Raw genomic sequence first — 15,962 nt, 5'->3', positions numbered from 1 at the left:
CTTAAACAAGTCACTAATTGGCTTTAAATTAAGCTTAATAGCTGTTTTTCACCTTTGCAAGGTTTCATTACATTACATGGATCCTTAGTTTTGTTAGAATAAAATTTTAATCAGTTACCGTGATACCGATAAAACGGCCTAAGGGTCCATAAAATCAACATTAAGATAATCTGTTACATCAATTTCATCAACTAGGAGTGAACAAAGTAGAAATTTAGAAGAATTTCACGTCAATTATTCCTAAGAGAGAAAGGTAAGATTAGGAAATATTTAGGATAAGATTTAGGATCAATTTCTAGTTATGCTAGATTTATACAAGATACTAGAATAGGCTTATTCAAACTAGAGCGGTATTACCGCGGTGGGTAGCGGTATCCAGATGGTGATCAATCCGAGTACGGTAGCAAAATAGCCGATCGGTACGCGATAAGAGTCTCTATAATATAGTACTTAAGAGATTTAATCGCGTGCCATCGGGATACTGCTACCCACGGTGGTAGCGGATACCGCTCTAATCTGAATAGGCCTTAAGACATTTATTTATAAATAGGATAGATGATAAATTAAGCACAATATGTTTCTATTACATCAAATTAAAATTATATAAATATTAAGATTTTATCCGTCAACTAATTCTGGCAGAGATCGTTGCAAAATCGATCATGATTTAATTCATTTATGTTGACTATTCATCTTATAAATGAATGAATATTTAAAAATTATAATTCTTCCATGTTGTGTAAACAAAAAAATACAATATTAAATACTCAAAAAGTTATACAATGTTAATATATCTATTTATATACTGAAATACATCCTGGTGTTATTGTAATTGTTAATTTTAATTAATTTTTTGTACTTAATTTTAGTTTCGTTGTAGCTTTTACCCTTTGTAAATAAATTGCATAATTTGATAAATAATAATTTCTTCTGTCGGTAAAATATGTTTTCTTTTGGACGTATAAATGTTTAGTGTCGATGTAATAAGTGTAATTATTATAATAAATACATAAAATGTGCAATATTATTACGAAAATATTTATATTTTGTCATTCGCAAGTATTCAAAAAGTAGCAAGTGACCGAAACGCATAAAAAATGAATTTTCCTGAAAAAAAAATTGGTTGTCTGTAAAGTCGGTTTACTGACGATAGTTGAACGTGACAACGTCCGATTGTGCTTCTTTGTCGCTCGTTCCGCGCTCTCGCTTGCACTTCAAGCCACATGGAACGCCTCAGAGCGAGGTAACGCCGCATGAGTCATGTTTTTTCGTGCATGCAATCGGCTCTATCGAATTATAAGACGTTGTCACGTCAAAAAACAACAGCAATAAAGATGGCTCCACACGCTCCAAAAAATGGTACAGGCCTAGGCGATACGTTCCTACCAATATGACAAACGAATAAAATAAGGCCATCCAATAGTTGAAAGTCAAATCGCAAGCCAGTCGTACGAGAAACTGTAGTAGCACTCTGTTATAAATTATGATCGTTACATGAACGGAAAATAAATCATTTGCCCAAATAAACGTCAGCATAATACTGTAGTCACATGATCTGATACATTATTGGAAATTCGAACTCTGAGGTTGATTGATTTGAAATTCGCGTCCCATGTTCACATTAATATAGTATAAGCCGACATGTTTTGTCAATTAGAGTATGCTTTTATTCGCTTTTACTTTGAATAGAAAATTTCACATGAAAAGCTTGTAGTTATTATTAGTAAGAAACCATACAGAAATTACGAAATTACATCTATATATTATATAAAACTCAAAGGTGACTGATATAGTGATCTATCAACGCACAGCCCAAACCACTGGACGCATCGGGCTGAAATTTGGCATGCAGGTAGATGTCAAAACGTAGGCATCCCCTAAGAAAGGATTTCCCGAAATTCTTGTGGGAACGGGGAAAAACGGGGTTGCACGTACAAAGTGTGCGTGGGCGGAAGCTAGTTCAATATAAAATCAAAGCCCCTCATTGAATATAACCCCCATTCTCACAACATCCTCTTGCTGAATTCTTAATTATTTCTCGACAACGCGAACGGTTCTATTGTCGTGAAACAGTTTATTAAATTGTTAGTACCTATAATTTACATAGACAATAATATCGAAAATATCTAAAAAAAATTGGTTGCCTGTAAAGTCGGTATACGGGCGAAAGTTTTACGTGACAACGACTTTTTAGTGGGAGAGAGACGCAAGGCATTCGGCGGGCCTCTCTCTCGTTCGGTGACTCATCGTAACGTTACCGAGCGTTACACTTTTTCATAAGTGACTCCCAGCCGCAACCTAATTTAAGACGTTGTCACGTCAAAATTTACTCAATAAACACAAATTTAATAAACTTAAATGTGAACGAAATTATTTGCATTCTATCATAAGCAATAAATTAAAAACAAATCACAAAGCGCTACAACGAGTTTCTCAAGTTATTCTAAATTTTTATAGTTTTTAATTATAAAATCGTTCTCACACACTATTTGACAAGATGGTAAAACCAAATTGTGATAATGGTGGGGGAACGCCACTCCCTGGAAGGCAGCCAGGAATCTACAGACCGGCTTAACGTTAGCTTTCAGTATCTAGCTAGTTGTAGAGAAGTTTGTCACATTTGCATGCGCATGCTTGGACATCGTGTGGATCCAACTTTAGCACGAGGTTTTAATACGTGACGATACTTTAATATATAGACAAAAATAAGGTAAGAAAGAGGCTGTTCAATTGTTCATGTATAAAATAGCTAATCCATCATTTTGCACTGAAACATAAAATGTTTAATTCTTTATTTCGTTTCTTTTTATATAATATAAGCATGATATATTTTAGTTCTCTTCATTACAATACATAGACATACTACGCTTTTTGATTTATGCAATCATATTTTGTAACATGGAAATATGAATATTACAACATTAATTATTATTAAATATTTTCTAATGTTAACAGGCAGTTATTTGAACATGTCCGTTATATTATTGCAAATACTTCATATGATTCTACAAAACGAAACTATTACCTACTCTATAGTATATTATACAGGGTGTCCCACTATTGGTATACTAAGCGCGAAGCGACTTGTAGTTTTGCATACACTTATCACGTAAAAAATACTTAAACAACAAAATTACATCGAAAAATGTTTGCTAATTTTTTCCTGAAAATCTATGTTTTCTTCTCTAGCTTCGCGCAGCCGGCATATACCGCTTCGCTAATGTGAGCATTTTGTCTATAAAAACATAATCTTAAACGATAGATAAAGTGCTGGTAGCAAAGCTGAGCGGATTGCTTGTTATGGTTGTACACATAGAGTTTTAAAAATTCATCTATTTGAAAAAAACTACGTCTGGAATTTTATAAGTATTTTTTCCGTACTCAGCGTATGCAAAACTATAATCTCCTTTGAGCTTAGTATACCAACAGAGGGACACCCTGTATAATAATAACTAGCCAAAACATTTAACCAATGAATATAAAAGCTACATAGATTCATAATAAACATGAATACCTCATAAAAACAACTACCAAGATATAAAAGACGTAATAATTTCGCAAAAATCGTAATTTCAAAAGTTACAATATTAACACTGAGAAAATGTAAAAAGTTTCTAAGTTAAATAAATTCGAAACCAAGTTGGTAGGGACTTGGGTACGGTGAACTTGAAAATTTTAAAAAGATTTATGTGAACACGTGGATAAAACGAATAAAAAATGTATTTGTAAATCGTAGGTACCAAATATCAATAATTTTAGGAAAGATGATAGTAGTAAAATTTTATGTTGACATACGTAAAATTTTCCAGCAATACGCAACAGCTAGACCGATTTTGATAAAATGTATGCAACTACAGATTGAGAATAGTGCTAATCTAACTTTTATTACAATGGGAAAGCTATTTTTTTTTTCTTCAAGATGCCATTTGATTTACTATAGTATCATGGGATATACATGTAGGTATAGGTTTTGTGTTTCATTCCATTTGAATTTTTAAAATTGTATTAAAATCATATAAATATTGCTTCCACCATGCTCGGAATTCTTTGTTGTTTCAGTTTACATTGATATTTTAGAGGTAAATTTCTCTTTAACTGAAACAAAAACCAGCAATGTAGGTATTTAAAACGTCTTTTAGAAGCTAGGAATACGTAACATTCGACGCGTATTTGATACCATACATTATACTATAAACGTTCTATAATATTTAGTGTCAAATGCGAAAACATTATCGCGATATCTTTGGTAGAGCAATTACAGTTTACTTAAAGTTAATACGAATGGTTCGAAGGAAAAAAGTATTTAGGTATAAGATTATTAAATCTAAAATGGCATGCACGACATTAAGGTACAACATTCAATTAGAAATAGATTATAGTTTCTTAACAAACGTAGTCCAAGAGCTAGTTAAAGAGTTTGTTTCGAATACTGAATTTGATTTGTAAGGTAAATAAAAATGTAAGACGGATATTGTAGTTTTTTTTTTTTTTAGAAATATAAACCAAAAATTGAATATCTAACTAACAAATAATTACATATTAAAAATATCAAAAACGTAATTGCTCTCAATAAATACGTTCTAACAATAAATATTATTTCCTGTGTATATACATAAAAAATCTAGCGGTGGCATTATACTCTACCATTTAAAAACTTATTTTACAAAAATTATCAACATTCTAATTAACACGTCGCGTCCTAAAAATAATTAACTGACAACGCTCTGTCATCGCTTTTAATTAATTAGGCTTTGATAATATTAAATTACTGGAGCTACGACATTTGTGGCCTCGAAAATTTATTAAAATCTTTATAAATCCTATTAGAAATATAAACGCAAAACAACAAAACAATCTGACAAATTAATCGTATTTATCGGGGTTTTATAAAGGAATTCGACAAGCTTTCAAACAAATATATTGTAATATTTTTGCAATCATACATACCTACTTGCATTATAAATTATACCATCTGTTTAGAGAGAGAATAATATACCACAGATAAATAAAACTGCCAGACTAAAATATGTAATAAAAAAGCAATGATCATGAAAGGTCCATAAATCGATTCAAATATCTACAAATAAATATATCTAAACACATAATTACTTAATCAAAAACTGTTTACGTTAATTTCATTAATAAAGGAGCCCACAAAACACGTGTTCCCATTTCCCTATGGCACTGAACACACATTAAACAATACAATAAAATACATCACACAAATCAACTACGACAATATCTCTCAATATATTAGATATATTTATATTCTCTATTACATCTAGTTAGACCTTAACCACAGCCATCAAGGCTAGAACGACACAAAAATCTAGGAAGAAATCTACCTGTACATTTGAGCACGCCGCCTCAATGCATGGAAAATCTAATCTAATTATCTAGAAGTGAATCAGTATTTTTAATAATATCCATCGTCAAATATCAAGTACATACCCGTCCAGTTATAAAATACTAGAAAAATTAAATGAACTTAAACAACTAATTGATACGGACGTTCACGTAGAACATTGCAATGTAGGAATCGAAATAAATAAATTCGAAGTTATTAATAAATAAACATTACTCGAAGATCGAAATATAAATACATTGTGTTCTAGTTACAAAAAGGAACTAACAAAAATAATACAAAATTATAAATACTGGACACCAGTTTAGAATCCTTTGATAACCCCGTATGCTTCTAAAGTGGACATGGTAAGGTAAACGAGCCACAGTGAAAAGAAGAAGATAGAAGTGACAATCTTGATGCAGCGTGGTCCACCGAGTTCACCTCCAATGGACTTCCGTCTTCTCAGTATGAGGACCAGAACAACTAATGCTGCTTCAGAACAGAACATGGTCACGCTGAAGGCTAGGCTGTTGGCAAGAAATTAGGTATTATTAGAATTATAAGAAGGAGCAAAGGTATGATTAGGGTTTAGTTTTTTGTAAGACTTGCCAGGCGCTGCTATAAAAAGTCTCAAAATATTTTTAAAATAAATTTCTATTAAAGTACTTAGCTTTATATTTTATTGTTCCCAAAGGAAGGGAAATATCAGTTGTAAATTATATTTAGTCATTTATTTGTACTGTGGAAGTACACTCTCGTAAGAACATTCAAAATATTGCGAATGTTCGCTGGTAAATCCGATTGCAAGAAACCGACTTAGTATAACTTTCGAACTGACCTCTGTATACTGACAATTAATGACCTACGTAAAATTTTAAAGTAGTTGGAATCGAAGTTACATAAATAAAACCAACATACGGTATTGAATAAGTACTAGATAACTTTTCCGTCCGTTTTATTTATTTCAACTAGGTACCTACTTACAAAAAATGTTTTATAAAATTTACACTGTTAAAAATTTATCCTAATTTATAACTTCACATTTCTTCCCTAATCTACGGTTTAAAACTCGCGTTTAAGTGTTTCTCTAGCGATGTCCAACGTCCAACTTTCTTTTAAAGTTTCCAATATTTTACTTACTTTCCCGGTTCAACGTGGAACTTTTCATTCTTCGTCCAATGCACTATAGCGGCTACCGTCCAGGCCACTCCGATGCCCAGGAATACGTTGACAGCGTTGGATCCCGTGACGTTGCCCACTGAAGCGTCTGCGTGCTTGTCTTGTATGGCTGCCACTTTGCTGGCGAATGTGTCTGTGAACAGAGTTTTATGTTATGGTTGATTGTAATGGACCCTCATCACAGCGTTTATATAATTTGCCGTGATGTAGACTACAAATATTAAATGAACAATTTTTTTTCCGAATTATCGATTCGAAAAACATTATTAAATGCTTGCGGCCAAATTTTGACTGGCAACCTAGTCGATATAATATATTGTCCCATTAATAAATACACATAAAATTTTTGATTTAGCAAAAAATCGATAAACGCACTAATCCTGCTGTGCGATCTCGTACTATAACAATCAGATTGTCGAAGATCTATTAATTAATTGCCTACGACAATAAGTTTTAATACAACTAATTATTTACTAGAACTTCTTTCTTCGTTCCAGTTTCAAAGGAAAATAATTATCGATGAAAGCATTACGCAGTGTGTTTGTGACTGCCATTGTGACTTTAACAAAAGGAAAGATAAACTTTGAATCTTTGCGTAGCAGTTAGTTTATTTCTTTTCATCTTTTTCCAGTAGTTATCAACTGTTTCTTGCATATTTCTCAAACTTTAAGTACCTGAGCACAAAGGCATAATATTATAAGAGTAATTTTAAACATGTTATTTGGTTGACCAGTGTAGCTACAATGTTTACTCTATCGGGAAACAAATTGTAACGGTCATACATGAATTAGGTAATAATAAACTTAGACGTTATTGTATTTACTATTTTAAATCATTCATAAATAGTTCAGTAATTGTTAAGGTAAGAATCTACAGCCTATAACTCTGTACTAATAATCTATACTAATATTATAAAGCTGACGAGTTTGTTTGTTTGTTTTAACGCGCTAATCTTGGGAACTACTGGTCCGATTTGAAAAATTCTTTCGGTGTTAGATAGCCCATTTATCGAGGAAGGTTATAGGCTATATATTATCACGCTTCAACCAACAGGGGTGAAGCCACGGGGGTGAAACCGCGCGGAGCAGCTAGTAAATAATAATGTCTGGGTCTGCTACTGAATAATCCCGCCTTCCCATGCTGTGGTAGGTGGGTATAGATCATATTTTAATATACATTTTGTTTTATTCTTGTACCCTCCATTGTATTTTTACATGAAATTGAAAACTAACTACATGATAGTTCACATCTATCGCCAAAATACTACAGTAATTTTTGCAAACATCCATATTTCAGTAGTTTAGCTATGACCACCGAACGGCTATTGACGGCCATTATTTTGGCCAGCCTAAAAGCATTTTCACATTAGCGGAATATAAATGGAGGCTCCCAAAGGGTTACACGTGTCATATTTGGTGGCTTTTATTAACTTTGATATATCTTGTGATCTTTTTACTGGGATATGAATTTAGTTGCGTTGAATGCAATTTGTACATGTTTATCTCTATTTATATTTGGTAAGACAGCTCTTCATAAATTTTAATTAATTATTAAGTAGGTAGACACGGATGAAAACATCCTTATGCACATATTTTAATACACTGTTAACTGCATTTTAAAGGAATACAAACTACATTAAGTAGCTTAAAAGCTATATCGGATTAATCAACCTATCAATGTTTATACTACTTTTAGACGTAAAATTCATTGTCATCCGAATTATAATCCAATTGTCGTCCTTAATCAGATTAAGGCCGTGTACGCGGTCCGTGCGCTGTTTGGCTCAAATATGTGATTTTTCAAACCAAATTGTCCATCAACCACTTATCTTACAAACATATGAATTACTAATAATTTTAGGAAATTTTATTGTCTATATAGTTAGTTAAGAGTTTTTTTCAATTAATACAGTATTTGTGAATACCATCAAGATAACTGAGCCGATGATTACTTGATTTCGCTTTTAGTGTCAATTTCGAAGCTAAAAATATCTGAAATCGCTGACAGATCTAACACACAATTTTTTTTAACTAACTGCAAAAATCCTTATTAAAATAGTTAGTTAAAAGATTTTTTTTATTTTGGACTCCTAACTTACGAAATTAAAATCCGAACAATGTGAATTTTTTTAGAAATTATAGTCGACAAAATGATTATTTTCACCAAGATATTTGACTTAGTTTAATATAATTTTTACATATTGCAATAAAAGAACGTCTTACTTATAAGATAAAATTTAAAAAATCAACTAAGGTACCTCTATTATTTTTCTATAATTTTTTTTAAATGTACTATAAAACACTGCGCGCGACCCGATTAAAATCAGTCGGCAGCGAGCCTTTCCAGAGAGAGGACATGTTGCTCGGCGCTCTCCTGTGGACTTATGCTGTTCATAGTAAAAGGATAGCGCAAGCCGCGATCTATCGTAATAGATCGCGGAGATTTTGACTTGCGTTAAATTGAATAAGCCCTCTTAACAAGCTACATAAATCGAAAACCTTCACTAATCGAAGTAATGCTTTGTTTCTTTCCCTAAATCCTCAAAACGTCCATTATTGGAAGTCCTTCTATTAGTCGAAGTAATCAACGAATCCCTACAAGCCATTTGGTATATATTTTTCCTCGATATGACAAGAAAACTTCTGTGTCGCATATTATTATTTCACCTGTCTTACTTTAAATTCAAAATAAAGAACTATTTATAATGTCGAATCAAAATCCACCTCCCTAAGTAGAAAATTCCATAACTCGATCAGACACGTGGCCATATCTATTGAAGTGAAACTTCTAGGCGCGTGGAGGGAAAAATTTCGCGTCATGGCAATACCGTCACGTCATGGAGCAAGACGATGTTTTTTGTATCATTGAATATTGCCAAACAACTTCTGACACGTGTACTCGGCACACACGATCTTTTCATTATTATTAATAACTCAGGCCCCGGAACCACAGACACAATAGATAATCTATTGTGATATAGATAATCTATTGTGTCTAGGACCGATCGGGCCGCTTGGGGCTCAATGGGTTAAGGGTCTACGTATTCTCTTACCAGGTATACTCGTCCCCAGGGCCACAAACACGATGGCAGTGACCGAGTCCTTGATGCCGAGCGTGCAGCCGAAGTGCGACGCGACGTCACCAATCACGGCCGTCACCAACCCAATGCATATGATCGATACCACGAAGCACACGTAACCACCTCCGATATCTGGAAGAATTGCTTATTTATCGTCTTTGTTTTAAGCTATTGCATAGCTTCTATCGCGGGCCTTGAGCGCGGGGACCGAATCCAGAAATTGCGTAACGAAAAACCTCACGCTTCCTACTACGACGGGCACGGAGGTGTGGCTTGAAGGCATGCTATGCAATAGCTTTACCGCGGCAGTCCCTGAGTGCCACACGTCTTTTAATTTTATTTTTGTCTGAAGAAGAATCTAGTCTGCTCCATGATAATTATGATGGTATAGAGATGTAGTTTTCTTTGTATGGCCTTCACAACTTGGCGGCTAGGTTCTAAAATCCTAATAGGTACGTTTTGTGGAGAGTGGAGACTAGTGCGTGTGGATGGCCTTTTATAGGTCTATTACGATCCCTAAATATGACATCGCATTTATATTATAGGCCATCCACACGTCTACCGAACAACGTGACAAACAACGAACACATAGGGACGGTGCTATACAGAGAAGCGAGAAGGAAATAACACGTTGTTCGGCAGACGTGTGGATAGCCTATAATAGAAATGCGATGTCATAAATAGGGATCGTAATAAGCTTAAAAACGCTTTCTGATTTTTGATTAATTTATACCAGGTTGTACAGGAATAATACCAGGTATTAGAATGTTTATCGTTTCTATTTCGTAAATCGTATTAATATTATTAACTATTATTTTCTAACAATATAATAACTGTTCGGACGCGTGTCGATTTCCATTAATTACCACTCTATGTTTATAATTATAATGTAATGTAACGTTTATATACTTAAAATCGTGTAATAGAAAAATTGCAAAGATCTTACCGGTAGGAGGCACAAATGCAAAAATAATCTTCCAGAAAAGGGTTAAAATGTGCATTATATAGTCTAACCACGACGGTGGTTCATCAGCATTATCTGAAAGGGAAAATTGGATATAATAAAACAATTTAAACTATATCTAAATGTTGTTAGAATCGTTAAATCTTCTTGCAAATGAAATTGTAGACCGAGAGGTTTTTTTCTATCGAGAATTTTCAACGATGTTTAATAATATTGAAAAATTGTTGGAGCTTTCGGTCTTTAAGCTTATGTTAAACTAAAAGCAGAATTTATCTATAAATAGGTACGAAGTGGATCGTATTCTCGTTAGTATTTAGAAAGTTCCCTCTACTTATCCATGTTATTCTACTCATATCATTAGTTTCACATTACATGCATGTTTCTGCAGAGACACGTGCAGTAGAAGACATGTATCAGAAGGTAGATAAGAATCTATCTATCTAATAATAAGGCCACCAGGCGACCTAAGTAAACCTAAAATTTTATCAAAATTACCTGAACTGGCCGTCAAAGCTTCCGCAAATTGCTCTTTCCATGACGATGTGCCTATTATTATCGACGCATTCGCTCTCTGAACAAGTTTATCTACTGTATTCTGAAAGAAAATTGGCAGTTAATTCACACAGGTCGTTTTAGATGGTATTCATAAAATAATAATACTTGAAGGGATAAGTAGATGATTATTGTAATAGACTCCTAAAGTAATATAAGATGAAGACTGGACTACTAATAGTATATGATCATTGATTGAATTTGTGAGAAAATAGATATTTTAATTGATTATGGAATCGATAATAGAAGAACAAACAAAAAGAACATAAGAGTTGTTTTATGTGAGAGGAGGCAACAGAGCAGACGCGACGCCTGATGGTAAAGCGTCGCCCATAAGCACTTACAACGCCGGAAACATTGTGAGTGTCCCCGAGAGAGTTTTTGTTTAGACAATAGAAAATCATTATTAAAAATACCCTTCCATTTTTAATAAAACAATCATAACATAAATCACATTACAAAACAAAGTTCCCTGACAATTCTGTTTAGTCCTTATCTACCCATACCACTTCTGTTATATTATCGCATTTATCTACGCATCCTAGCCTACTACTAACTAACCTACTAATATTCCAATATTACTATACCAAAAGTCATTTAAATATATCAAAGTAACTTCAATTACTTTGGTATATTTATGACGAATTTTATTGGAAAAGTTATAAGAGATTTCCTCGTTTCTGCACTTTTCTAACTGTGACGACTTATTTTTACCTAATTACTTTTTCCTTCCAGTGACCAAAAGTTATATCTCCGTGCAATTAAAGATGCTTTTAGAAAGAAAATGACAGAAAAGATTTTTCTACAGCTGAGTCAGGTTTTTACTCTTTATAATCAGTTAAACTTTTAAAGTAAAATGATTAAGTAGCGATTTTTATGACAAAAAAATTGGTTGTCTGTAAAGTCGGTTTACTGACGATAGTTGAACGTGACAACGTCCGATTGTGCTTCTTTGTCGCTCGTTCCGCGCTCTCGCTCGCACTTCAAGCCTTACATGGAACGCCTCAGATGAGTGAGATCGAGGTAACGACGCATGAGTCATGTTTTTTCGTGCCGTGCAGCCGGCTTTATCGAATTATAAGACGTTGTCACATCAAAAAATGAAGACAAAACTAAGTGATTTCTTCTTCTATTTTATTCTGACGTATGTTGCTTAATGAAATATTCCCATTCATTGTGTATTTATCCCATTACTTCCTTACTAATTTTACATTCATGTCTTAACCATTCTTGACATTTTTAAAAAATCATATGTCTGCAGATTTGCCTACATTCCCGTAAAACCTTAGACATTAGCCTCTTGGGAAAATTCTATGAGAATGTTCATTCTGCTCAAGCTTACCTTAAACTCCTTGCTCTCCTTAATTCTGAGCTGTGCCCTGGTGATCTCACCGGCTTTGGGCAACCCCATCATGGCCACCACCACCTCGTTCTCCGGCAGCGTTGTTAAGTGACTAACTTCACGTCCAGTTTGCATGGGTTTATGTCGATCTGTGGGGATACGGTTTATTAGAGACTTATGGTATATCAAGGGTTGCTTGTTTTTCTATTGCAAATATGGTTTATTAAAGAAGTGGAATTCTTGGATGTTAGATTTGGAGTGCATTGAAAACAAAACTGCGGGTCTGTAACGCGTTTCTGTGCGACACAAACGAGAGAAAAAAGTTTTCATTAGTTAATTATATTTCGTAACTATTAACATTTTTATTGATGTGTTTTTTTGGAATGTGCTAAAATCTTTTACATATAGGTACCTATCTTGTTTTTATTGTTTCAATACATACCTACTACAGTAAGTCATATTGGAGCACACTTTTGTAACAATTTATTAAAAAGTTTTTTTTTTTTGTAAACCCCATATTATAAGTACCTACTTAAATACCAATAAGTACGTTTAAGCAATAGCACTAAAATATAAACAAAATCTCGAACCAGTAGAACTTATCCAAAGATTTTCATTTAAATATGGAAATATCTTCACAATCAGATGAAATGCAATATAAATCATTACGACAGAGAAACCAACTAAACACCTAATTGCTTCGAAAGCCTCAATAGTGCTCTGTGACAAAAAGTTAAATTAACCGATTTTCAATCTTACACCATTACGTTTCAGTTCATTTCAGATTGCTTCAGCGAATCAAAACTTTGGCACGTATGAAAGAAAATTAAATCCTATTATCATAATCTCTTGGTTCATTTTGGTATGTCGATTAAATCAGTAAATTAAGTTAATTAATGATCGCTTGTTCGCGGAAGGTCTTTGTTCGGGAACTTTTAGATATCGGCAAATTGAATAGATTTCTTGGAAATTATTCAAATCCCCGAATTTCATTATCCATTCTTATAAATATTATGAATGAAAACTTTTGTTTGGCTTCACATTACTGTGGAAATAATATTTTTCTTATTCAAACTTCATTAATGCCCCAAGGCTTAGATATCAATATTGCAAAAAATGTAAGTTGCATAATTTTGGTGTTAAACAAAAATATTGTGAGATACATTTTTGTGCTAAAAATCTCATAATATTTTCTCATTCCACCAGTAACTATAGGTATAATAATTATAATATTTTATAAATGCCTAGTCATTGTAATAAGTGACAAACTTATAAAATCGACACAACAAACTAAACTCTTCACAAAAACATCATTATCCATACATAATATTATAAATGCGAAAGTAACTCTGTCTGTCTGTCTGTTACTCAATCACACCGAAACTACTGAACCAATTTTCATGAAATTTAGTATAGAGATATTTTGATACCCGAGAAAGGACATAGGCTACTTTTTATCCCGGGAAAATGACGCAATCCCGGAAATCCCACGGGAACGGGAACTATGCGGGTTTTCTTTGACTGCGCGGGCGAAGCCGCGGGCGGAAACCTAGTCTACCAATAATTCACGGGATAGATCGATTATTGAAAACACGTTTGAAACTTGGACTTAGGCTATTTATTCGAGCCTTTTTATCAGATCAATTGATAAAAGCAGCCCGGGAATAAGTCAAATAGTCCGTACAATTTTCGTCGACCCTTTAATGTAAGCAACGGGAAAGTTTCAACGACTTTTTAACTTTTCCGCATTATATGAACTTCGTAAAGGGTTCCCAGTTTGTGTTTTTGCTCCGGATAAAAAGGGAACTTTTAAATGAGTTGTTTTCACGCCTCTGGTTTGAATGTTTTGTGTACATACACTATTTGTATGTGTATGTGTTATTACACTCCTAACTGCTGTACTGTTTAGTAAGGATTGGCATTGTGGCATACTAGATAAGATAAAAACTATAAATATTCGACATAAAACTGAATCCAACAAGGGGTACAATAGGCAAAAACATTTCATTCTCTACCCAAAGTAAAGTATAGGTAATTATTATAGCCTGAACTTTATATTTCCAATAGATTTTTAATGCGATTAGATTTATAAAACGATAATCTTATCATAATATTATTAATTGTCGCGTTCTCGTGAACCAGGGAATAAATCCGATAAAGAACCTCGGAGAAGTTCCGATTTTCTGCTTTGAAAAGAAAACCAATCTTTTAATGAATATTTGGAAAAGGATAACTTTGAAAGGTCCTTTCATAAAATCTTGATTATATTTTCACGGTCAAATTTATGAACAGATAGATAAAATGACGAAGAGATATAAAAACCATTTGTCTAGAATAAAACTAGAAATGGAAGACTGATAAATTACATGTACTTTATCTGCTAATTTCTTAATTAATTGGTCGCAAATTGATCGAGTGTGACCTTATGACTCCCCAGGGTGTAATAAGTGCATTGAGCTGGTAACACTGTAAATAAATTGTAAATAAAGGTACCTATATTCCCTTACAGGGCATTGAAGTAGGTAGAGGTATTTAACATCAGCTGTTTAACTGGTCGATTTACTTTATTAACAATAAAGTCCCAAATATTGGCCTTCTGTGTCCTGCCAAATCGAGGCTTTTTTAGCGATTGCATAGAAAATCGAACACAGGACCCTTAGAAACTAAGATCATTCAGTAACCACTATACCTTAGACAAATTAAATTAATACAAAATAACTAAATATTACAGTGAAACTATAAATAAAGGGGAGGTGTAGTAATATTGCAAAGAACGTCAATATTATAAATGCGAAAGTAACTCTGTCTGTCTGTCTGTTACTCAATCACGCCTAAACTACTGAACCAATTTGCATGAAAATTGGTATGGAGATATTTTGATACGCGAGAAAGGACATAGGCTACCTTTTATTGCGAAATATGTACCACGGGCGAAGCCGGGGCGGACCACTAGTATTATAATAAATAGGGTTTATAACTTATCGTAAAATTTAGTAAAAATAAATCAATTTCACAGAACATTTTGCGCACGGAACTCTAATATAACTCCGTTCATTTCTTTGTATTATAATCTACGTTATTATAACTGTATTTGCGTTATCAAAACCCTTCATTTATTTGTATAATTCACTTCCGTTGTCGCACTGCGGAACAATTGACTGTCGATTTTATATTTTTAGGGACGTTTTTTCATAAAAAACTATGTAGTTTATGTATAATAGTTTATTTGTAACCATAAAAAAAACTAACGGTTGATCTCCGTTTTTTGACTTCAGATACATTACTACTATAATAAATTTGATTGTACATTTTTACGGTAATATTATGTAGGTAAGTTTTTACGAACTAATTAATTTTTAATCTAGTATTAACATCAAAATGCCGTCATCAATATTATATGCCTTTTTTCATCCAAAATAAAAGTCATTAACATATTATATAGTAGGTACATAAGAAAAAACAATCTAAGAGAACAAACTTAATCCATAAGAAAAGTTAG

At 33.2% G+C, this 15,962-nt stretch overlaps 1 protein-coding gene across 2 annotated transcripts in view; it reads right to left on the bottom strand.

Annotated features, from left to right (window-relative positions):
* Nucleotides 1-3,356: 3,356 nt before the first annotated feature.
* The window catches only part of LOC123699935 (sodium/calcium exchanger 3), a 96,811-nt gene continuing 84,205 nt past the window's right edge, over nt 3,357-15,962 (bottom strand). The window contains exons 3-8 of one of the 2 annotated variants that reach the window (XM_045646983.1): nt 12,464-12,612; nt 11,065-11,164; nt 10,552-10,644; nt 9,579-9,737; nt 6,488-6,659; nt 3,357-5,874 (exon numbers count right to left, since the gene is read on the bottom strand). In XM_045646983.1, the coding sequence (XP_045502939.1) occupies nt 5,670-5,874; nt 6,488-6,659; nt 9,579-9,737; nt 10,552-10,644; nt 11,065-11,164; nt 12,464-12,612 (878 nt within the window). In that variant the 3' untranslated portion in view covers nt 3,357-5,669. The remainder of the gene's footprint in view (nt 5,875-6,487; nt 6,660-9,578; nt 9,738-10,551; nt 10,645-11,064; nt 11,165-12,463; nt 12,613-15,962) is intronic. The other variant, XM_045646984.1, reaches the window with a different exon arrangement.

The sequence above is a fragment of the Colias croceus genome, chromosome 18, assembly GCF_905220415.1.
Source record: "Colias croceus chromosome 18, ilColCroc2.1".
NCBI classification, from domain to species: domain Eukaryota; kingdom Metazoa; phylum Arthropoda; class Insecta; order Lepidoptera; family Pieridae; genus Colias; species Colias croceus.
The sequence above is the reverse complement of the archived record's forward strand: the minus strand, read 5'-3'. Positions and strand labels throughout refer to the sequence as shown.